Source organism: Lygodium microphyllum, chromosome 6, assembly GCF_053477565.2.
Source record: "Lygodium microphyllum isolate KBCC chromosome 6, Lygodium_microphyllum_v1.1.10, whole genome shotgun sequence".
Taxonomy (NCBI): domain Eukaryota; kingdom Viridiplantae; phylum Streptophyta; class Polypodiopsida; order Schizaeales; family Lygodiaceae; genus Lygodium; species Lygodium microphyllum.
The window spans coordinates 144822009-144847042 of record NC_141140.1 but is presented as its reverse complement, the minus strand read 5'-3'; the positions used below and the strand labels follow the sequence as shown (position 1 = coordinate 144847042).

Here is a 25034-nt window from a genome sequence, read left to right as displayed (position 1 = left end):
CCAAAGACACTGTCAATCTCGAGTAGGTGTGAAGATAAGTACTCATCAAGGCCAAGAAAGGAGATGGTAATGGTGGTGCAGTGCCATCCCCAAAAGAGTAGTCTCAACCCTTAATCCACCTGTCAAAATATGACAGTGATGATCTGGACTGGTGGCTAGCATTGCCCCCATCTGCTCAAATGAGCTAAACTCAAGCCTAAAGCATCCCTTTCCCAAGGGCAGCGCTCGTATGACCCTAGCTCAAGTGTTGATGAGAGCCACCTGTTTGGAGTCCTTGTGCAAATGGGAGGGTGATCTCCAACCAGTCTACAAGCCAAAGAAGACGCCTCAACAGCCATTGTTCTCTCCTTCACTACAGACTTTGTGTTCAAAGTACATCGAATTAGCAGCAAAGCATCGGTCGTAGAAGTGCAGGGCTACATTGGAGCTCCATAATGGTGGAGGATTGGTTGCAGTCTCGTGTGACTAACTGACTCCCTATGTTTAAGGTGCTGGTGCTGGTGCTATTTAAAGGATCAGTGCCAAGCTCCACTATGGTGATTCCGGCACGTGGGGGGTTTGTGCCCCAACCTAGGGGGAATGGACACAACTTGGGCAAGGAACCAAACAAAAGATACTAGTGTAGTTGACGAAGCCAAAGATGCACCCATGTGTGAAACGTTGAAACAAAGGATAGTGCCTAGCACAAGAGGTAATAGGTGTGTTATTGAGGGGCAGGGGGGTGGGGGCCAGCACATAGATATTATGAAAGCAATAGAACTTGGCAAAAGACAAGGATTGTCACCTCACAACTTACAAGAGAATTACTTGAAGAAGAAGAAGAACTTACTTGTTTATTACAAAAGGATGAAGTGCAACAATATATTTCTCAATACAAGATTGATACAAGACAAGACCTTGATACAAGACTGGATCAAAGAAAACACGAGATGAGACAAGAACTAGAGACACTTGCCTTAAACTGGAACTAGAGAGGACTTACATCATAGGAGTTTCACAACTGATATTATCAAGATTGAAGGGATTGTAGCCCAAGACCCCTATTTATACTGGAACTGAGGAGATTCAAAAGAAGCTTCTAGATACTGACATAAGCAATCACATAAGCAATGCTAATGTAAGCATTGATGCAAGCACTCTTCTAGAATCTTCCAAACAATCTTCTGAAATCTTATTGGATCTTCTAGAACTTTCTCAAATCTCCATAAATTTCTAGAAGATACTAAGTTTCTTTGTGTCCATGACATTTACCCCACCCCCCCCCCCCCCCCACCCCCTTCCTTTAGCAACGAGTTCAATGAGGAGCTCTGGGATTCCTTGGTAAGACTCTTGGCTTCAATGAATGTCGTTGATGGAACTCCTTTACTTTAGTAGGTGCTGCGCGAAGATGGGAGACTGGTTCCCATGTTCACTCACTAGCATCATAGCCCATTCAATGAGCAAGGTATTCAAGCATTTTGCGAGAGATTCTGAAATGGAGGATAGTATCAACTTTGTACTAATGGTGACCTTCGATTTCAATAGGTGGTGATGGTTCTAAGTTTCTCTCCCCAAATAAGGATGTATGGCAAGGCTCCAAGACTAAGACATGGAATATTAAGTAAATTATCATGGATTGTGTTAACTGGAAATGATAAGTGACTAGATTCACTTGACCGATGATCTTGAACAGCCCAAGTCTTTGATGATATAGCTTCTAGAAAGAGCATAAAGAACATAAATCTTGCCTTGTAAGCCAAACTTGATCTCAAGATGACGTATCCCTTGTCAATTGGCATTGTCTTTATATATTTCCCAGGCTTGTTGAATACGTGACTTAAACTCCTTATGGATCTTTAACACGTGTTCAGCTAGATTCACAGCTGCTGAATTCTTTACTGCTTGTTGAATACGTGACTTAAACTCCTTATGGATCTTTAACAAGTGTTCAGCTAGATTCACACCTGCTGAATTCTTTACTGGTTGACTTATATAAATGTCCATTCTAGAGTATCTTCCATAGCTGGCAAAGAATGGAGTTTACCGAGTAGAGGCATAACTAGCATTATTGTGGGCGAATTCAACCAAGGAAACAAATCCACAAGTTATCTTAATGGCAATTGATTGTGCATCAAAGATATTGTTCCAAGACTTGATTTACTCTCTCTATTTGTCCAATACTTTGAAGGTCTGATTCTCAATCTAAAACAATATCATCTGGTAACCCATGATAGCTGTAGATATGGAAAGTCACGCACTACATTCGCAACTAGCTGTCTTCTGGGTGGGGATAAAGTGTGCCATCTTAGCAAATCTATCAACCACCACAAGAATGAAATCAAACACCTTGGAGAAAGGTAGATCTGTGATAAAGTTTGTTAATACCAATGACCAAGGGTAATTAGTAATAGGAAAGGAGTTGGATAACCCGTGAGGTGGATAGCGAGGGACTTTGGCTCTATTACACACAGTACACATTCTTTGACTGATTTCCACATTAAAAATTTTAAACCACCAACAGTCTCAAGAGAGTAGGTCTATTGTTTTATTGATCCCAAAATCTCCTACAATTGGAATGTCATGCCTTGTTTGAAGTTTGAAGTATTGTAATTGAAGCAATCCGTGTAACATATACAATAGCCCTTGATAATAGAGCAAGCCTTCAACTTCCTAGAAGCCTTCAATACTTATACATCCTTCTTCAATGTTTTGCTTAATATTCTAGGTAAAGCGATCCTTGGAAAGTTCTTTTTTGACTTGAATAAGTAAGGTCGGATCTTCTGGAGCCATACTTATTATTGTGCAAAGTTGAAATTGTTGTGGTTTCAAGGGAACAAAATCCTGTAGATCATAAACCGCATCTCCTTTTTTAGATGCAAGATAGAAGCATTGAGATAATACATCCATTTTTCCTTGTTTGTTGCCAAGTCGATATACTATGATAAAATCAAATCTAAAAAGGAAGGTACTCCACCTTGATTACCATCAATGCAAGACTTCGGGACTTATGAATTATTCTAGGTTTTTATGGTCTATAAAGATTGTGATTTCGTGGGATGTCTCCTCTAGAAGATGCCTTTATATTTCAAAAGAGACAATAATAGTCAAAACTTCCTTATCATGAATTTCATAATTTATTTTAGCTATTGAGAATTTTCTAGAATGAAAAGTCATTGGATATACTCGACCATCATCACCAGCTTAGGAAAGGATAGCACGATGAGCAAAATCTCATACATTAGTCTCCAGTAAAAAAGGCTTGGATGGATCTACATGTATCAATATGGGAGCTGTAGTAAAGGCTTGCTTAAGTGTTTAAAAAGCCTTCTCTATATCAAAGTTCCCTATAAATTTATCATTTCATATTAATCACGTGACTCGCACAATAATATTGGAACACCCTTAATGAAAATTCAGTAAAACATTGCAATTCCTAAGAAGCTACCCACATCTCGAACTAATCTTGGTGTTTCCCATTCAAGAATAGTCTTTACCTTCATCCCCTCCATTGAGATTCTATTTTGAGAGAATATATATCCAAGAGATTCCAATTCTCGTTGACGAAAGCAATACTTTTCCAAGTTAGCATACAATCCCTTTTTACATAGCTTATGAAAAACTAACCCCACATGATGATGCTCACGTTTTTTTTATTCTTGAAAAATATTAGAATGTCATCTAAATATATTACCACAAAGTCAACTACGTACTCACAGAAAATGATATTCATCATTAGATGTTGCGACACTGCCACTACATTTGTGAGACCAAATGATATGACAACATATTCAAGGTGGCCATACCTTGTGCAAAAAGTTTTCTTCCATTCACCACCTTCCCTCAATGTTCAAAAACAGACATGATCTCTTCATCTTAAGGCAGGTTCATTTTCCATGAAAACTTGCTTGATTGAATGTGAGGAGAAACTGTCTACTTCTAAAAAAAATATAAGTGAAAAGGATTTATGATTCACCATTATCACGGAAGGAGAATATCCATCTTATAATTGAAGTAGAAGAATAACATCCTTCAAACTACATATAGAAAAGGATTTTAAATAATACATATAATATCAATAGTATTAAATAAACTAAAGTAACTAACCCACCAATTCCAATTTAAATTCTAATTTTGAATTAACATTTTAAACTTTCACTAAAATCAACCTTCCTTCTTCTCCAAAGCATGGTGATAACCTGATCTAACACTAATTAGAGCAACCATAAAATTCACATAAACTGAAAAGCGCACTTTACCACCTTAATCTTGAACAATCTATAGCCTATTGGTCCCAAAACTAGCGCCCCTTGCAGTATTTCTTTAACTTTTAATGCAAACGGATGGAGTACAACTAAGATCCTCTGATCTCCTTCCCTAATCCAAGTGCCTCTTGTTGTCAAAGCTGACCCCAGCAAGCCTCCAAACCAGTTTGCTCCTTGGTTTACTCAAGGATTAGCCTTCACCCTACTCCTTGAAAGACAAATTCAACCCCAAATCTGATATTGGTTGGCTGGCCTCTTGAATCTCCCTAAAATTCCTCAATTTCAGCTACTAGAATTCAAGTCCAAGAAGGTCAATTTTGGACACGTATCCCAAGATGGTTGTCAAAACCCTAATTTTTGCTGTAAATTAGGGTTTACAGCAGAGATTGATTGAAATCTCTTCCTCTGATGGCTCAAACTATTGAAAAATGCTAAGATAACTTGAGAGATGGCTAGGGGATGAGAAAAAATGTTGTAGAGAGAGAAATTTCAGAGTTTCATCCAGAGAAATGCTGAAAAACTGTTACTGCCCTGCTTAAACAATCATAGAAGCTATCACCTACAACTTAGGACCACCAGAAAGACTGTTGCCCCCTCTTGTATGCTGTCATATATACCAAAATGACCTTGGGCTACTATCACCTACTCCTAGAGGGCTCCAAACTGCTATCACCTGGTATAAGAATATTCCTTGGTGGTTGTAAATCACATCAACAGCATCTCCTTACTCTTTAACAACCTCCTTCACTCTCACAATGGCTAGAATAGACTTCCACCAGCCCCCAACAACGTTTTCCCCACTTGCAGGGGCAAGTTTTGCCAAGTGGTAGCCTTCTAATCACATTTTCCAGCATTATGCAACTTATTAAATTAATTTTCAAAAGCTTTATTCTGAAAATTAATTTAATAGTTATTATAATGCTCAAAAAATTAATTTCATCAATCAATAATAAAATTCGATAGTCCAATTTATCTTCCAAGTATCCTTGGGCAGTTATTGACCCTTAGAATGGCATTAATTAATTAATGTCTAGCTCTAATGTCACCACTAACATTAGTGGCCAATAAATTGGTCTAGGCCCAAATCTGACACCGGTCCACCTAGTACCTATCAGGTATAACTTATTACAACTTTTGCCTTTGGCACCAACTAATATCTCAAGGTCTTGGGTCCCACGAAATAATTAACTTACAACTCACACGTGCAAGTCACACTTGCACATTTGATTAACTTTTAATCAAATGCTAAGCAAAGCAATAAAATTTCACGTCCTCGTAACAGACCACCCCCTTGAAATCCTAGCAATTGTACTTGATTGCATTGCAATGTACCAAAGCATATATTGCCACTACTTGAAACACATGCTAGCATCGTAGTCAAACATATGCACCTATTGCTTAACCATGCTCATGCTATCTACATGTGAGATTCCAATCACTTAAACCAGTTACAATCTACACACATGAATCATAACCACTATCAGAATCACAAGGAATAGATCCACATGTCACAACCCAACAGACCAACAAGGCATTGAAATACATAAACTCAGCATGATCAATGCTTCATAGCAATGATATACCACATGATAGCATACATCAACTGCGAACCACATGTAACTTATACAATTGTAATTATTTTGCATCACCTACAAATGTACATTGCATACCATCCATATATCCCATACATGCCTTACAAATGTACATCGTATCCAAATGTACATTCCATGTATTCCATACATGTCAATAACCTTGCAAATGTATAATTTCAGAGTCTAGGTGCAAACCATACACATCTGCATACCAACTTACAATGACTAGGACATTGAATAATGATCTCAATGACAAAAATGCTATAAGGCTAGAGTACCTTGGATGCAAGTCAAGTATATCCGAGATCCACTACATAACCAATCTGTCCATCACTAGGGGAGTGGAGATGCAACCTCCCCCTTGAGCATCACGCAATACTTTAAACCTTCTATGCTATGTTGAACTTAGAAGAACCCAATCCAAAATCGGCTCTAACTAAAACACATCAAGGTAAACTACATCACAGAGGATAATCTACCACATCACCCTACTCCATCCAATTGCATTCTTTCATAGGTAAAATAATGCTGAAGCTTCACCAAGAGGCAAAAAAAACTTTACCTCTAACTTTACTTGCCTCAAACCTCCACTGGGTTGTAAGCCTTTCTTTTCCTTAAGCATTGTGATTCTTTTTACTATTACATTGCTACAATTCCAACTTAACTAATATGCAACATTACATCCAGTTGACCAGCCCCTTATATGCACCTAACATGTGAGGAGTACCAGATGCATTAGAAAGCATTCTTGTTTGCATAGTTTGGGCTATTGCAATGTGACTGTGCATGAAATTTTGCATACTACCATCCATACAAAGATACATTTTCCTATACATTGCATGCATTACTAGTTGCACTTTTTCTCATTAACAAAAGTATACCAAGCAATTTCATGGCCTGCATTAATACCATGAGTTTGAACATAGAGGTATGCATATATGCACCACCAAACTTGCCAATTTGTGCCTGCCAACATTGTTATACATGGGGTTATGCATATTATCAACCATACCCGGATACATTGGACCTTGCCCACCACGCATTGGTTCCTGAATACAATAAGGAGTTATGCCATACGTCCCCGTATGTGGTCCTTGATCCACCATAGCATGGCATCACCTTCATCCATCTTCACATTCTCAAGCTCCTTTTTCAAGAAAAAAATGTATGTCTCATTTTTTCCAACAAACGTCTGCCGAAGTATGAGCCATGCTACTCGTGAAGAAATAGCAAACCATATAAGCAAGATTATGGAACACTAAACTGCCAATGCAATCAATGACAATGCTTGGGCATCTTCAATATCCCAAGCCTTTTGTACAATTGTTCTTTGGGCAAGTGGCTGAGCTGGCCTTTTACCATGTCCTCCTTGGGGAGGAGTTGCAGGAGCCACAACTCCAAGACGGACTTCTTCACCACTAACATATTCTCAAAGATTTTTAGCAATAAGCACATTCTTCATCATGAAGGACCATAAAGAATAGTTTTTGCCATCCAATCTATCCTCTTTGGGTACATACGTGAATACATCACTCTGTCCTTGATTGGCCATGATAAATACCATTGTTTCAAAAAAAAAAAGGGTAAAAACCAAAGCTGGAGCAACCTGGAAATCTACAAATTTCCAGAAATTACAGAATATACCAAAGCTGAAACAACCTGGAAATCTGCAAATTTCCACAAATTTCAGCAAATAGCACACTGTCCAATGCACAAAGTTCAAACAATGCTCAGCAGCACAAAAAATGCAAATGCCCCAAAATTTAGCTGTCCAAAATGCACAATTTCAGTCAATTTCAGACTGAATCTTCAGTACATGTGCCAATGTCTGCTGAACATCCAAAAGCTCCAAGAAATTTCTGCAATGTGTGCCGAAAAGCACTTCCTAGAGCAGAAATGCACTCCTCTGGCAAAGGCACCTTGTTATAGCTCGAATTTTGCAAATAAAAATAATTAAATGTACCTATCACCTTCCAAAATGTGAGCCAAGGTCAAGCCAAGAAGATGCCTAGACTGGTGGCGGCGGCTGTCGGAGCTGAATGAGCTGGCGGAGGTGGTGAGCAGGCCGGACCCGATGGAGGTGTCAAGCAGGGCAGATCTGGCAGAGGTGGTGGTGGGACTGGTTGCTGGTGACACAACTGTCAAGTGGCAAAGCACGGGACAGCACAGGGCACTAGCGCTGCTACAGGCAAGCTGCTGGTGGTGCAGGTGGCGCTGGAGCTACTAGTGGCACAGGTGACGCTGGAAGACTAGGGAGAGGCGCTAATGACGGTGGCACTAGTGCCGTTAACTGCTGGCGTGAATGTGGGGCAGGTGGCACAGGCAAGCGAGCCTGCAGGGTGGCGGACCTGTGGCAGGTGGTTGGACGAGGTGGGGGTGCTGCAAACAAGGGCAGCTGGGCTACATTTGGACGAGGTGCAAGAGCTGACGAGCTTGGGGTGGCGAGCCTGTAGAGGCTGAGCGGTGGGAGCTCAGGGCTGACTGAGAGCTCAGCTATCCTTCACTCTAATACCAAATGTAAGAGTGGAAATGGCAACTCTCAACTAGAAGCACACAATAGACAATAGAAAGAGTGAGAGTGAAGACATACGCACAACACACAATGCTATTCCCAAGTGTGCAAGTGAAAGTACAAAGTACAACCTTTAGACCTTAGGGTTGAGTATGTACCTTAGGATGCATTCACACCTGAAAGGTGTAAAGTACGGTAAGTGACCGAACTGTATAACAAAAACACACAAAATAGAGAATAATTTAACTTGGGGGAAAAACCTCTCGTACAGAGAGTAAAAAGTGGCCCAATGTCCTGCGGATCACTAACACTCCTTTGTGAGCGGAGGCATGAGTGAAACCCAACACCATTCTTCGAGTTAAGCATACTTTTTTATGTGAGATGGTTAAGTAGATATAGAGCTATTAGTAGAGTACACAAGTCTTTAGATGCCATACTTGAGATCACAAAAAAACAGAGTCATTGTATATTTGTGACGAATTAGCTGATTTTGAGTGCTTTTATTGATTACATTTCTTAGCTAGCATTTTAAGAGGTTTAACAACACTAAGCGAAATGTTTCAAAAAAACTTTGTAGATGTCACAACCATAGATAGTCTTGTGAAGAATGAAATTATATCCATAATACAATATTACATTGATTGTCCTCCTCTTAATGTGAATGCACTAGTTGTTGGAGTATATGGACATGATATCCTTCCAGACTATGGGCTTGAAAAATGATATTTATATACATCAAGAGATGCTTTTCATAGGAAGAAAATGATTTAAAACGTAAAATTAATGGGAAAGACTTTAACATGGACTTAGAATTTCAAGTTGCTTTTGCTAGGTCTATGGTAGGTAACTTGAATTCTTGATTTCAAGATAATTTTGTACCTAATTGTTTAAAAATACTTGTGCCTGCATAGCATCCAATACGTGAGAAGGCCTTTAAAAACTATGGAATCCAAGATATACATCAATTAACTTCATTTTATGGTTCCCTAAAAAGCTAAATATAGAGAAATTCCTTACAATGATAAAAGTTTATGAGCTCAAGAAAGCAATTTAGAATTTTTCAGCATCAAGCTTCTAGAGATCGGGTACAGTTCACATTGCCAGAGGTAACTTCAGCACTTGCTTGCAATAGTATGTGGAGGGATGCTTATCCTAATGTTCTTACTCTTTGTCAAGTTGCTCTTGTCCAATATTCGAGCATTGCTATCTGTGAGAGAGGTTTTAGTGCTCGAAATGTGATAAAGAGTAAGTTACGTAATCGTTTGGAGATTAAGAGTTTACATACATTAATGAAAAGCCTTCTAAGTTCACTGATATGGAGTTGATTAAGAGTATAAGAAAGGTCACTTTGTCGACCATCTTCTTTGAGCAATAACAACTTGGTCAACCATGTTGGCTACCACGTGTATCAATATGGTATAAAGACATATGATTAGATTATAGATCGCTGAGAAGTGGTTTTGGTTACTCTTAAAGGGAAATTTACAAGCCTTCCATTTTCAACACATTTGATACAAGATTGAAAAATGGCACTATCACAAATTCAGTGTTGTGGTAAGTCACCATCACAAGGAAATTCTATGTGAATGGAAAGCATACATAGGCGTGAAAACTTGTAGAAGGTTATAATCTTTTGAAATAGGGCATAACCTATATGGTTAATATTGTTGATTATGAAAGTTGAGTACATTCTTTTCCACAAGCCTGTCGAACATAGACATGGTATAAATCATAGGTGCATTTGGAGGAAACGCAAAACTTACTAGAGTATGTTCAGCCTTTGTCTCCTCCAAATCCAATTAACAAACTTTTGGATCAGCATATCAAAAGTAACACTCTAGGATTCATAATGTACTTTGGTATTTGAATAAATCCTTTTAGTGATGGAAACTAAATCCTAGTAAGCTTTGGAAAAAGAATTTGCCTTTAAAAGCTAGTCCTTTTGAGAAGTATATATAATATAAGTGTTATAATGGGATTAAAATTAGTAAAACCTTGTCTTATCTCACCCAAATTTTTGAGATGCTCATATGCTATCGAGATTGTTTCACTTCTTGTTTGGCGCTACTCAAGGTCCACAAGAGATTGTCTTGATCAACTTTCTTAACAATTACATGCTAGATGTTTTGCACAACAATTTGAAAATTCCTTCTAGCTGTTTGGTAGATTTTTAACCTTGAATCCAACATATTCTATTTTTTTCAATCGGGCCACATTTTGGGTGTTTTGGACTATCTAGACTTAAAAGGAACCATGCATTCTAGAGTATTCAATTATTTCATATCTATATCTAGTTTCATCACTAGGTATGGTAATCTTTGTATGATTATTGTTAAGCATGATTTAGATTTCTCTCATATGGGTTTGTTTTCACCTTGCATAATATGTTTGCTACATTGAGAATTGTATCTATTCATCATTTATTCATTCAACTTTTGTGTTCATTGTCTCTGAGTTACGTTTGTTGAGATACTAAAGTCAATAAGTTCATTGCATTCCATTATTTATTATTTTGGTTTTCATTTACAACCCCAAAAAGGATTTATTTGTATCATTTATTAGTGTATGCACACCACCCAAGAGTCAAGGTGCCACACTAGACAGTTCAATGATACATGTGCCTATAAATAGGACATGAATATATGGAGATACGCTAGGGATTTGCAAAAGAAAACACTAAGTGTACAACCACAATTGAAATACACAGAACTCAAACACTAAAGACAAATCCCTGATATAGTAACCGCCGTACCATTGCCTTTTAATTTCCTTGGAAAAGACTTTGTCTTTAATTGTATATTTATCACATAATAAATAGTGGTTTATAAAAAAAACTCTATGCACATGTGCATATATGCATGTATGTATATATATGTATATGTGTGTGGAATCATATGCTTTAATATAAGCCATTAGTCTAACCTAGAAATAAAGAAACTATAGGCACCCCATCTTACTCTACCTACAAATCTAAACAACTCCATTGACCATTTAAACTAAGGCTAAAATGGTATGCAAAGAATGGATATATCAATACAATAAAATATACCTAATGTGCAAAATAGTGTGTATCACTATCTTGTGATAACAAAATCTTCGATAAGAGGACTAAAATTTCCACACAAATATAAAGTATACCTCATCTATCAATAGCTCTAGTCCCTTCCAACTCATTAAAACATTGTGTCTTCTCTACCGAAGAAGCTCACTTCTAAGATCCTTTTACAAAGAAGGTAAGAATTTGTGTACCAATGAAAAGAGAAGCAAATGAAAATAAGAGAAAAAGAAATCCATGAGAAACCTATATGTATTAAATATACATTTCATCTACTAGCTTGAATGACATAATGTACTCAACAAAAACTATACTCACTACTCATCACAACATCTGATTGCATTCTTTTTCCATCACACACTTAATCTTCTACTAATTCAAAGGGATAAAAGGAAGGGCTATTAGTTATTTAGTAACCAAAATATAAAGAAACTCTTTTACTCTATGCAATTCATTTGAAATTTACATTCATCTAGAATATTACTTTTGAATAGATAAGATAAGATCTATTAATGTCTTTAAAAGGCTAGAATGGCCTATGAGACCATAACTAATACAGCTGGTATCATCATCTCCCATTAGAGAAGAAGAGAAAATTTATGTGTAGGTCTACATGGTAGATTGGAATGAGAAGTATGGAAAACTGAAAAAGCTGGAAAAAGTAAGTTTAAAAAGATTAAAAAGAGTGTAGAGTATCTTCCCCTCAGTCTATGGAATCCACCAAGACTCTACAAGCTACCTCCGACTAAGTCAGTGTGCTGATTTGCATCTGTAACGAGCAATCGTGATGCAAATGTGACGCATATGGGCATACCTATGTTGCTGAGTAGGTACTCTAGGGCATCATGCTCTGCGTAACATTGTAGCTCTATCAACTATGATGCCGCCTGATGATGTCCCTCAATGACGCCCCTCAGAAGGAGATGTAGTGTCTAGGGTAGTAGCAGGGTAGTTGTGGGTTCACCTACACCGAAAAAGTCTGTAATTGCTCTTTGGAGGGGTGGATGAGACTAGGGTCGCCTCCTATCCCATAACAATACTGCTCTACGCCGCTGGATAAAGAATAAAGCAAAAGTCTTACAATCACTCGTATTCACGTTCTCAAAGAAAATAATTGTCATAGACAGATGTCACATCTCAGATATGTCCTTGTTGTATATGCTAGGAAATACTCTAAATGAATCTCTCTTATTCTTCGATTTCTTGACAAGATTATGTGGCAAAGTCCTAGTAGAGAGGGTTATCTTCCTTGCATTCTCGCATTTCCTTTCTCATCTATGTTTTCCTTCACTCCTACAACCACCTTTAGTTTGTCCAACTATATGTTATGACACTAACAAGGTGAGCAACCACACTGACTTGCAGAAAGTAAAACAATAAAGACAAAAAGAGAGGCGCGAACTTCATTGTCTACTTTCAAAGAGCACGTAAAAGTACAATCACTACAATACCTTTTATTTTTAAATTTATTCGTTACTTCTCCTAATTCCTTATGAGCATACTTAAAAGGTGCATAGATAAAGACAAGCATTCACCTATCTACCTTCTCTAGCACTCTCTTGTTGTCTTTAATCTTCTTATCTTTTTTAAGCCATCATGGAGCCTCACCTTGTTACTATTAGGACATATTGATGAATAGAATAAGGCTATTGTACAAGCTTTTTTTTTCAAATCTAAAAGAAGAAAAAGGGAGAGACACAAGAAAAAACCACTCCCTATGCTAGGGCTTTGCTACATCAACTTTCCAAGAAATCAAAGAGGGAAACGGACCCATTCAAAGTAACCCCTAGTGCATACAATAGGGACATAGTTGAGATATGATATCCGTTCATGATAGTAATTTTCTCCGAAAGGGTAGATATAATTGGTTATAAGAGTTCTACTTTGTTTTCTATCCATAAGTAATACCTTAGATAAGTCAATTTAGAATGAAGCACAAAGTGACATAAATGTTTTTTTCCTTTGTGCTTTGTTTAGTAAACAACCGACAACTCACCCATTTGCTCCTTCAACCAGTAGATGATAAAGTTTCTAATGAAGAAAGAACACAATCAGAACTCTCATGAGAGTAGTTGGTGCAATTTCTACCAAGTATATTATGTCATCAAGGTTAGTAGACTAAAGTAATATTTTGTATACTAGGTCTCTCATTGAATATTTTCATTTATTCTGTTCTTCTTTTTTTATAGGTGTATAAAATCTAGAATAATAGAATTGAGTCTCATGACATGTATACCTAGGTCCCTTGCAAAAAGGATTCAAGAAGTTGGCCATCCCCAAGAGCAAGCTAGTACTCTCTAGACTCAAAAGGCAAGCTTCTCCAATGCGTCTGCACCCAATTGATAAAGAAAACATAAGAAGCTGATCTTATGTCTGTGTCACCCAAAGAAGGAATGACCGAACCATATCAGTCGCCTTGAACATGAGGATAGTCTCAACTTAACCATAGAGAGTGGTCACAACTCACATGGTCAATGGAGTCTCATACAAAAGTTGCAACTTCTCCCACACTTCTGAAGATGTCCCGCAGGAGATAATGCTGAAAGAACTTCTTTTGAGATGCAACAAGAAGAGCAAAGTATGCACAAGCATCATCTATCTTCCAAGTAAGAACATCAAGGATGTAAGATGGCTCCTAAAAAGATGTACCACACACACTTTTGCACAAACCAAGCTTTCATTACAGCACTCTAAGTGAGATAGTCAAGTCCTTATGCTCATCATTTGTAGCACAACATGGAGGTGCCATTCGAGAGAAGACACAATGAAGATGAAATCAAGAAAGGGGTGAGAGAGAGAGTATATTAACGTCTCTAAAATGCCAATGTGGCCTATGAGACCAAAGCAATACATACAATGATGGTGTGTTTCTCATCTGGAACGAGAAAAGATAAAAAACATGCCTATAAGACTGAAAAATGAAATAGTGTACTATAAAAGGAAAACATGTCAATGATCTAAAAGTGAAAGTAGAAAAATGAACACTCTCCATCAATGATATGTTTGTCCTCTAAAGGAGGTGTATCTCTACATAGCTGAGGCGTCTCGGCATCTGTCTCCTATGGCGCTCAATGATGGCTTTAATTTGTCTGTGGTGTGGATGTCTAGACCTTCGTCCGGGTGGACGTGGGCGCCTAGATCGGCTAAGTGCCACTGCTCTATCCAAAGGGACACCTACAAAAGATGAGGTCCAATGATGATGTACTCCTATAGGCTGTGTGGCAATAATAGTGGGTATCTGCCATACTCTGTCGTGTATCAATGAAAAAGTCAGTGACTGCTCTCTGTCTATGTGAGCCGAGCTGTGGGGGCCTCCTACTCCGTAGAATTGTTGCTCTGTGCCTCTAGAGCTCCAAGAGGAAGAATCCCAAGCATCTCTGAACCTCAAACTGCATGATCCGTCTCAGGGGTCCAAAACCCTCTCGAAACAGACAGTGGTATCTACCTCGTATATCATAATATACAGTGCATCGGCAGATGTAGTGTTCCTCTGTCTCTGGCTCTCTATTGCATAGTGGGCATATGCGTTCCTCTGTCTGTATACCCTCCCATCTGCCTGTCTCAATCTTCAGGTGGTGAGATGAGGTGCGGATCTGACCAATAATTGTGCGTAGTCCATGAGGCAGCTGTGCGTTCATGTAATTGGGTCGGGTGATGAAACCATCCTCAGATACCTGAAGGAAGTGGGTCTGGTAGTGTGCCATCCTCGTGCCATGAGGGAAGGGGGTTCGGATCCAGGTCTTCTCCGTATCTAACTTCAGTATGTCGGCTCTGATCACATGGTTTAGCTCTAATCGGCTTAGGTCAAGTATAGGGCAATCCAAGCTATAGTCAAAGGGGGGTAGTCTGTCAATCTGTAGCCCATGTAGACTCATCCATGTACTCATCTGAGCATACCAACAATGTATGTCACCATCTGCTACTAGTTGTCTAGAAGAGGCCAGGGCTAGCCGTGGGTATCTATCTTGGGGGAGCTCCCATAGACTATGTATGAAAGTCACTGCCTGGACCAAGGCCTCAGCCACCATGGGTGATGCTCCCAACTCAGCTCTGATAATCTCATGTGGGGTCGAGCTCTTCGCTCGTATCATACGTGAGATCATCATGACCAGTGGTCTTTCCATATGCTCCCACCCATCATAGTATTCCTTCTTTGGTCCATCCTGGTCTCCCAAAGGCTGTCTCCTCGTGTGAAAGAGACTCGGACCCCAAATAGCTGCCCCATATAGGAGTGTGGGTGTAACCAGGGTGTCAAAAAGCCACAATTTGGTGCACGGCTCATGAAATTGTATGTGAGCACATTGCCTCTCCAATGCACCTAAGGCTGCATATGCTTTTGCCAAACGAGCCTCTGATGTCTCTCTCCAAGAGAACTGTGGTCCCTTCAATGTGACCCCCAAATAGACATACTGCCTAACCATCTCCACTCGCTCTCCATCAAAAGTAAACAGGTGCTCAGCTCTTGTCACCCAAGCAGCTGAGGTGTTAAATACCATAACTTTAGTTTTCCCAAGGTTCACCTTAAGATCTCTATCTCTGCAAAAAGCTGATAATGCATCCAAGTGTCTATTTAGTTCCTCAGGTGAGTCAGATATAAGTACAATATCGTCGACATAAAGCAGTAATGGTATCAGCACTCCAGCTAGGCTGCTCCGGCTCCACCAATTCTATCCACATATTCTGAAATTTCATCTATGTACAACCCAAATAGTGTAGGTGAAAGTGGACAGCCTTGTTTCACCCCAATGGTGCTATTGACTGTATCTAAGATGCCCTCAGGTGTTCGTACTCTGCCCGTCACTATCTCATACAAGGCATAGATACTCCACTGTATCTCTACAGGTACATCAATGTTTTACATTCTTCTCATGAGTCTAGCACGTGGCACTGTGTCAAAGGCCTTGCGAAAGTCCACAAAACAGCAGTAGATCTTTTTCTTGAATGCCTTGCCTTCTTCGATGATTGCCCTCAATGTAAAGATATTGTCTAGAGTTGTATATCCCCTCCTAAAGCCAGCCTGGCCTTTTGATCTCAAGCCATGCATCTCGGCCCATTCACTCAATGCTTGTTCCACGATAGAGCCATATATTTTGGCCAGCGATCATGATAGTTCGATAGTTACTAGGTAGCGCGGGGTCTCCACTCTTAAAGAGCGGCACAATAATATGGTCTAACCAACAGGTTAAAAATCCCTCACAAACTGCCCTATTAAAGATGTGAGCCAGCGTTGGTGCCAAGATATCACAAGCATGCGTGAAGCGTTCAGCTACTAAACCATCATGATCTTGAGCTTTTCCATTTTTCAGTTTCCATATGGCATTCCTCACTTTTTTTTCTGTGAAAAATCTGCAATTTGCTGGTCTTGAGGTTGAGGGGAGTGGCATAGGCTCTTGGCCAGGAACATCATAGAGTGTGCAAGCATATCCATGCCAATCATCCGGTCAAGTTATCTGTAGGGGTGGCTGGTTCTCATGCATCTTTTTCCATGCTCTCTTGCTGTCCTGTCCCAAGAACATGGAATACATTTCTATTTCTAGTCTGCTCAGGTATTCCCACTTCTTTTTGCGTACCAATCGTCTGAAGAGTGTTCGAGCATGCTTATGTGTACATATGCTAAGTGCCACCTCTCGCTGAAAACATGCTCGTGTCTCTCTGCACTCATCATCATACCAACCATTCTGTGGGGCATTACCTCGTGGAGGTTTATCTGACGGTGTAGTGTGTGGGAAAGCGTAGGCTGCTGAAGTTGTGTATTATCTCGGCCAACTGTCCTGTAAACTCATCCAGAGAGGCCTGTGTGTCTAGCTCCCTCAATGCATCTCGCACAGTAGTGTTGTAATTGTGTGAGGTCGCTTCCACAAAATCATAGCATGGTAATTTTGGTATGTGTGGCTGTGCTTCGTGTATATGCCATATTGCATTGTGAAAGCTAGAATAGCATGGTCTGCTGCTAATCCAATTGGTCTGTCTGAGATTTCAAAGCTTTTTATGTCAGGTAGCAAGTTGGGTGATCCAATCAAATAGTCCACTGTGCTTGACCCTTTCTTGTTATTCCAACATGTGAAACCATTAGATCTTGACCATTGTGGCAGCCCGTTAAGGATGGCCAAACCATGTGCACTTCCCAATGCCAATAGGTGTGTTCCATATTCTGTTATCTCTCTACCTTGGGCTGATCTAACTAATCCCACTTCATCTAGTACAATATCTCTGAACATCTCATCACTAGTGTCAAAGAAAGCAGATTGGTTGCTTCTTGTGCGTGCATTAAAGTCTCCTGCTAGTAGAACATCCCCAATTCTCATGAATCTCATTATGTCCTCATATAGTGGTGTATACGGGGATGCCTCTTTAGGGGCAAACTTAGAGTATGCAGGGGGAAAGTAACATATGGCAATATACATGTCTCGAGTTCTACTTGTACGTGACTTGATCCACATGTATCTTGCCTCTACATCTCTATGTACCACTTGGACTGTATCTCGGAGCTCTTCTCTAAATAGAATTGCCACACCTCCTGATTCCCTCGTCCCTCCAGGCCGCCTAAGTGAGGATGATATACACTTTCCCATCTATATCCATATACATCAGGTAGACGGTTGTCTTTACATTGATGTGTCTCAGTATACATAGCAATGTCTATCCCTTTGAAAGTATCCTCAAAATAACCTGTATCTGTCTTAAGGGAGCCATTGCAATTCCACAGTGTGAACTTCAGGGTCTCATAGGCCGCTCACCGTCATGTTGTTTTTTTCTCTGTGATGATGACTCTTCCATCTCTGTAGACAGTCCATTTACCTGCTTTCCGTGTCTCTAGAACACGTGGCATATTTTCCCTCCTGTGGGCTATCTTGGCTGGGGTGAGGTCTTCATCTAGGTAGATCTTTTCTCCTTTGAGATCAATCCTCTTGAAGAGGAAGGCTCTCTTCTTTTCCAAGTCACATCTGTAGCCCCAATTTTGGTGGCAAGAGCTGTAGCATCTTCAATTGGGAAGCTTTTCTCATCTAGTCCAACCACTCTTAAGTGGAGTGCGCATGCCCGTCTTTTTGCCTCTTCTTCCAAGGTGGCATTCATAACTTCCACATTGTTACCATGCATTCCTTTGTTCTTCCAAGGTGGCGAGAGAGAGAGAGAGAGAGAGAGAGAGAGAGAGAGAGTTGCCAAGACTCAACCCAAAAGCATGAGCTCAGTAGTGCAAGCAATATAGTTCAAAACACACAAAGAGAAACACAAGTAATGAGAGTGTAATGACAGAGGCCTAGCAATTGGTGCATGCAATCCATGCTCTAATGTGAAATCAGGCTGAAAATGCAGATTGCCACAGAGCAGATCTGTTTTTTTAAAATGGAAATGGCTTAAAAACAGGCAAAACATCAGTTGTACCTGCAAATCATCAACAGATCGGTCAAAAATGGTAGCAATCCATTCAAAATTCATGCAGATCAAAACAATTCTGGCAAAAACAGTTGCAAAATATGGTGAACACATGCTGAGGCTGCAAAACACAGCCCACAACAGCAAAATGTGCTCTGAAAACTGGCCGCCTGATGCTGGAAAACTGCCACCCAACTGTTCAACAGTCACCTAGACCTCTCAGAGAGGGACCAACAACAAAAGCAAGCTATTTGGGACAATCAACGGCAATCAGACCTGAAAACAGCAGTCACATGCAACAAGCAACACCATAACCAAGTGGAACACAAACCAGCCTTTGAATCCCAAAGGGAGTTATGATTTGTACATCTCTCTCTCTCTCTCTCTCTCTCTCTCTCTCTCTCTCTCTCTGTGTCAAAGAGGCTGTAACAGCATGACTGCTTTTTTGAAAAAAAAGAAGGAGAAATAAGAAATCATAAGCCTTTGCTATGTAGCCTTCGAAGGGAAACCTGATGAGTCAAATACACTCTCTTTTGGACTGAAAGCAAGGAGACTTGGAGCATGTGCAGAGAAGAAAAGAGAGTGTGTGACTCCTTGTAAGAGGCAAGTACAGGACGAAAGCCACTACCAACTACCACCTTGAAATCCATGGCATTTTGTAAACAAAATTCGGCATATATAGACTTTACAAAAAAGACAACTGCAAAGGAGAAACATTAGCTTTTTTTTTCACGGGGATGGGGGATGTATAGATTTATAAGTATCACAGGAAATTGAGAGCATGAATCTTACAGGTGATACTCCAGAAAGCCACTTGCAAGTGATTGCTTGATCTTGCCTCCATTCATGGTCACAGCTCCAGCAATTCATAGCATGAGCAACATTTGAGCCACCCTACACCCAGCATTTTTCTTTTTGAGCATCAGTACTCGATGTAAACAATGACTCTGAAGAAAGTTTATATCTTACTCTGTGTCTACAAAAGATATCATTTCTAAACTGGTTAGTATGCCACTGGATCCAACACTGCATACTACTCACTAACTCATAACCAATACCATGCAATTTTGAAGAAAGTTTAAACCATAAACTATGTCTACAAAAGATATAATTTCTAAACTGGCAAGTTTGCCACTGGATTCAACACTGCATACTACTCACTAGCTCAACCAATACCATGCTATTAAGAGATATGCTCCATCATACAAACAATGCATGGCCGAATTTGCTTGCTTATATACTGTAAGTGTTATATCTTCCATTAACACATGTTGGACTGAAAGGCCACTTGATGCACTTGATGATCAGGTTCCAGCCTTGAGGCTACTAACATATGAACATCCAAGGATTTTACCTTCCAACTATATGAACTCCATACCTACAGAAAGATATCTCAACATACATTTTTAATTCTCATATGCTTACCCATAAAAGTCCAAGGAGCCTCTAAGTAAAATGTGTCACATAAAGTGCTTTTAAAGTTTATACACTGTACATTCTAACAATTTGATCATCTGAACATCAAAAACCTTTTTACTGCTTTTTTGAGTTCAAAAGACTCTCAATCAAGTGGAAACTTAAACTTTATAAAGTATAATTCTTCTTTTACCCGTACTAGAAGAGATAATAAAATTTGGGTAAATGTAGGAAGGTTTACCAAGATTATCCTAAGAAATGCAACAACACTGTTAAAACCTAGAGCGTGGGTCGAGCATTCCCCTGTCCTTTTCAAAGCATGGCTGCTGCTTCGAAGGCAAACATTCAACTTCATAGAATTCTTGACAAACCTTGCAGCATCACAGGAAATTATAAAGCATGCAGACTTGCTTGAAGATCTCATTGAATATTCTGAAAGAAACAGGAAAGACAATCTGCATGTGTTTAAGCAGAAAAGCTTGCCACATGATACATCTATAAAGAAAACGCTTCTCAATATACATTAGCAAAGGACGCGTACCATTAGCATATAACAGAGGTTTCAGAGGAAAACCCTGCAGAAACAGCATCCCAATCAAGGCATTTGCCCATGTTTCAACAAACTGTACTGCATTTATAACCATGTCTATTTAGGACAGTCTGCACATGCTTTCGCAGCACCAGCTTGTTGGAGGCTACCGCCATAAATAGAACCGTGCTCAATCAACTTCTCAATTGCAAACTGCAAAGCACGTCTATGGCAATCAGCTGCCCTCTTTTACTTTTCTTGCGCTCTCTGAAGTGCATATTTTATCTTTGCATAGGCTACATCCAAGTTTTCCACATAATGATCAGCCTCAAAGATCTTATCCTTAGTTTACAGAATAGGTGGTACCTTCTTGCCACCCTGAACCACCTCAAACGGAGCTTTGCCCGAAAAACTATGCACTGTGTTGTTGTAAGGAAACTCAACCAAGGGTAAATACTACTCCTACTGTGTCTTGTGGGTCTGAAACATAGCGCCTCAAAAGATCTAACAATGTGGAATTTACTTCCTACGACTAACCATCTATCTACGAACGGCAAGAGGATGAGAATTTCAGTGTGGTACCCATATTCTCAAACAAGCCCTTCCAAAATAAACTGGACATCTGGGGGTCTCAATCACTAATGATCAACTCTAGCATACCATGATACTTAAAGATGTGCTACAAAAACAATCGTGCCATAAGATCAGCCTTTATTTTCTTCCTCAACGGAATGAAATGGGCTTGTTTGCTAAACCTGCAAATGATAGTCCATATCCCATCATTCCTTGTAGGTGTCTTAGGAAGCTCAAAAATAAAGTCCATTGGAATGCTCTGCCAAGTCCTATTTGGAATAGGCAAGGGCTACAGTAAACGCGGCATCTTTTGCCTATCATGCTTTACCTTCTGGCATAAGATGCATGTCTTAACAAACTGTTTTACATCATGCCTCAAAGCTGGCCAATAAAAGAAATGTTCCACTGCCTTGACCGTGGCATCAATACCTCTATGTCCTGCATACGGAGGAACATGACTTTCAGAGATAACTCTAGGCCTTACTTGCTTTGTGACACATAGTTGTCCATGCATCATCCAAAATCCATCTCTTAGCACAAAGTGTTCATGCCTTTGGCCATTGCAAAGCTGATCATAAACATTAGCAAAGTCCGAATCAGCAACATATTGCTCTTTCATGGCATCCAACTCAGTGTGATAAACCATGCTGACGGCTGAAATTTGTGGCTTACGTGATAGTGCATCAGCCACAACATTCTTTTTACCATTAATATGTACAATCTAAAAATGAAACATACAGTTGCTGCATAGCATAGGGATTTGTGCCATACATTCCCATATGCAGTCCTTGTCCAACCATAGCATGAAAAATCGTGCTTTCACCAAAATATCTTGGCTGCCCATCATAGCATACATGCTTGGCCGTCCAAAATCCATTGGATTGGCACTTCCGTGATGGCCTTGCATTTGCATTCCTTGCCCCGTAGGTACCAACTGTTTCATTTCATTAGCATCTTTGGGAGTTTCAAATGAAGAGTTTGGCATTATCTTCGGTGCATCTTGCTGTCCGGAAGGTGTAGAAGACGTCTTCTTCTTCTTGCCTTTGCTGTCCTTCTTTGGAGCATTCAAAAATCGGGTAAATTGAGGATCCTTTGACAATTCAGCAAAGAGATTTGCTATTGTCCTCATCCAATTTTTGAACTGGTCATCAAATTCCTCTTCACTTTGTTGGTCATCAACCTCCTTATTGTCAGAAGTGGAGCAGCGGTGGAAGCATAAACATGTGCTGAAATAAACTGCTGAAACACAAGACAAAAAGAGAAAAGAAAGAACACGATACAGATGAGAACTCAGATGTATGCACGGGAAATGGAATCCATATATCTGAACACGAGACAGTCGCATACAACAGTGAGTCCCTGGCTGCGTGGGCACTGGCACTGGCTCCTCTCTCCACAGAGTCTGCAGATGGTGAAATGAAGTGACTGACTGAGGAGGAGCCACTGAGTATAAATAGGCTGAAAAAGTGGGGAGCAATAATGCTGGTCGGACAGCATTAATGCTGGCCGACTGGTGCATAAAAATGCTCCACTGGCATAAAATGCCACACCAGAAAAATACCTAAAATACCTAATAAAAAATGCCCAGCCCAGATCAAGCTCAGACTCACACATGAGCTGACAAATACTCTGCTAACACCCTCTCTCAGATCATGAGTGATCTGATACAATAGAATAGTACAATGAAAAGGGATCAGAAACTATACAACATAGAACCACCAAGTAGAACCATGGATACCCAAGTAGTGGGTGATCAAGCCACCACCAAGGTGCCTCGGAGAGAACCTGATGTCGATCGTACCAAACACTTGAAAATAGAGAAGATCATAGCATGTCTCTGTGTCCATCACCAATGTCTCGCAGGAGTATACAAGACCATCCTGTCAAAAATGCCTCTGAACATATGTGACCATGGAGTCCCCGCATATTGGCCAGACCGCCAAAGTGTCCCCTCATGTGAGCTCCAGACGAAAGCCTCCCGCTCTCGGTCAGATAACCAGCTCATCATGAACCTGGATGTCAATCCCAGCTCCAGGATTTGATTCCACCAGACTGAAGTCGATGCGTCAGGGACGTCCCTCTCTGGAACCTGTGCACCTGTATAAAAGTATAGATGAGGTGCGGCTGCCCCATCTGAACACCCGCTCACACTCCCTCTCTGGCACAAGAGAGTCGTGAGGGATGACCTCATCACCACCACTAGAAAGCAGCCGAGGAAGGGGCCACCAAGCCCTTCCCGCGATCCAAAGAAGAGGATCCCTTCCCCGCCTTGGACTTCACCTTGGTCGGAGGATCGGAGTCGGAGTCTGATGAAGGAGAGGACTCATCGGTAGAGTCAGCATCCCGCTTCGTCTTCTGCTCCTTCTTCCTGGAAGCCGCTAACTTCTTGCAGTCATTCCGCAAATGTCCCTTCTTGCCACAGTGGTAACACTGGGCCTTCGACTTCTTCTTCCCGTCACCCCTCTCTGAAGCTACATAAGCCTCACCTCCATAATGTGCCGGAAGCCACCCCTGTAATCTCAAGGATGCCTCATGCTCAAGAAGCATCGAGGTCATATGTATAAAACTGACAGGAGTCGATGATGTCTGCGCCCGCAAAGCATTGGCCACTCCATCAAACTCCGGGGGGAGCTTGTAGAGAACCGTCCCGACAAGATGCACCTCGGGAAGAGCAGATTGCATGTGCCGAAGCTGGTCCTGTACCTGCGTAACACGAAGAAGAAAAGACTGAATAGTATCTTTCGGCTCAAACTTCATCCGCTGGAGCTGGCCATAAAGTGTGACGGCCCGCAGGGTGGAAGGTGCCTCGTACATCTGCTGCAACTTCTGCCATACTTCAGGAGATGTCCTACAGGAGGTAACCGCCGGTAAGACCGCTTTAGAAATACACTGAAGCAACGCCGAGTAAGCACGGGCATCGTCCGAGTCCCATGTGAGCACCGCTTCCTCATGGTTGTCCTCATCAAAGTCTTCAGGAAGAGGAAAAGGACGGAGAGGTCGAGCAATAGCTCCACAAACGATGTACCATAGCCGCTTCTGCACAAACCAAGCTTTCATGACAGCACTCCATGTGAGATAATCAGGTCCATGTAACTTATCATCAGTGGAAGTGCACGGAGGAGCCATATGGAGAGGATAAGAAGAGAAGTAGAGAAGAGATGGAATTTAGAGAGGAATCACAGCCAAAACACAAGCACAGACTACAGAAAATGAGAGTTCACATGCAATAGAACCCAAAATCTGATCAATAGAAGACAAAATCTGCTGCAGAAAGTCAAAAAATCAGTCAAAAACTGCCAAAAACAGAGAAAACGGCCTGAAGTAACAGTCACCCAGCCACAAGAGATGCTGAATCAGCAAAACGCAGGCTGTAAACTGGAGAAAAACAGGTAGAAAACTGTTGCCAGCAGCTGCAGATGAAAAACGCAGGCAGCAGAGGGTGCGTAGGCAGCAAAGGGTGCGGAGGCAGCAGGCGATGGCAAAACTGCAAAAAACGCAGGCTGAAAACAGCCCCAAAACAGGTCGCCTGGCTGCAACAGCAATCGTCAGATCAGCAGGGGTACTAAACAGTCCTGAAATCAGCAAGAAAACACAGCAGAAACACAAATCCTGAAAACTGATACCATGTTAGAAGTGGAGCAGCGGTGGAAGCATAAACATGTGCTGAAATAAACTGCTGAAACACAAGACAAAAAGAGAAAAGAAAGAACACGATACAGATGAGAACTCAGATGTATGCACG

At 40.6% G+C, this 25034-nt stretch overlaps 1 protein-coding gene across 4 annotated transcripts in view; it reads right to left on the bottom strand.

Moving 5' to 3' along the window:
- Positions 1–25034, bottom strand: part of SFR6 (sensitive to freezing 6) — a 230994-nt gene that overhangs the window by 172381 nt on the left and 33579 nt on the right. For all 4 annotated transcript variants that reach the window (XM_087680205.1, XM_087680204.1, XM_087680206.1 and 1 more), the window contains one exon: positions 19567–19668. In XM_087680205.1, the coding sequence (XP_087536331.1) occupies positions 19567–19668 (102 nt within the window). The remainder of the gene's footprint in view (positions 1–19566; positions 19669–25034) is intronic.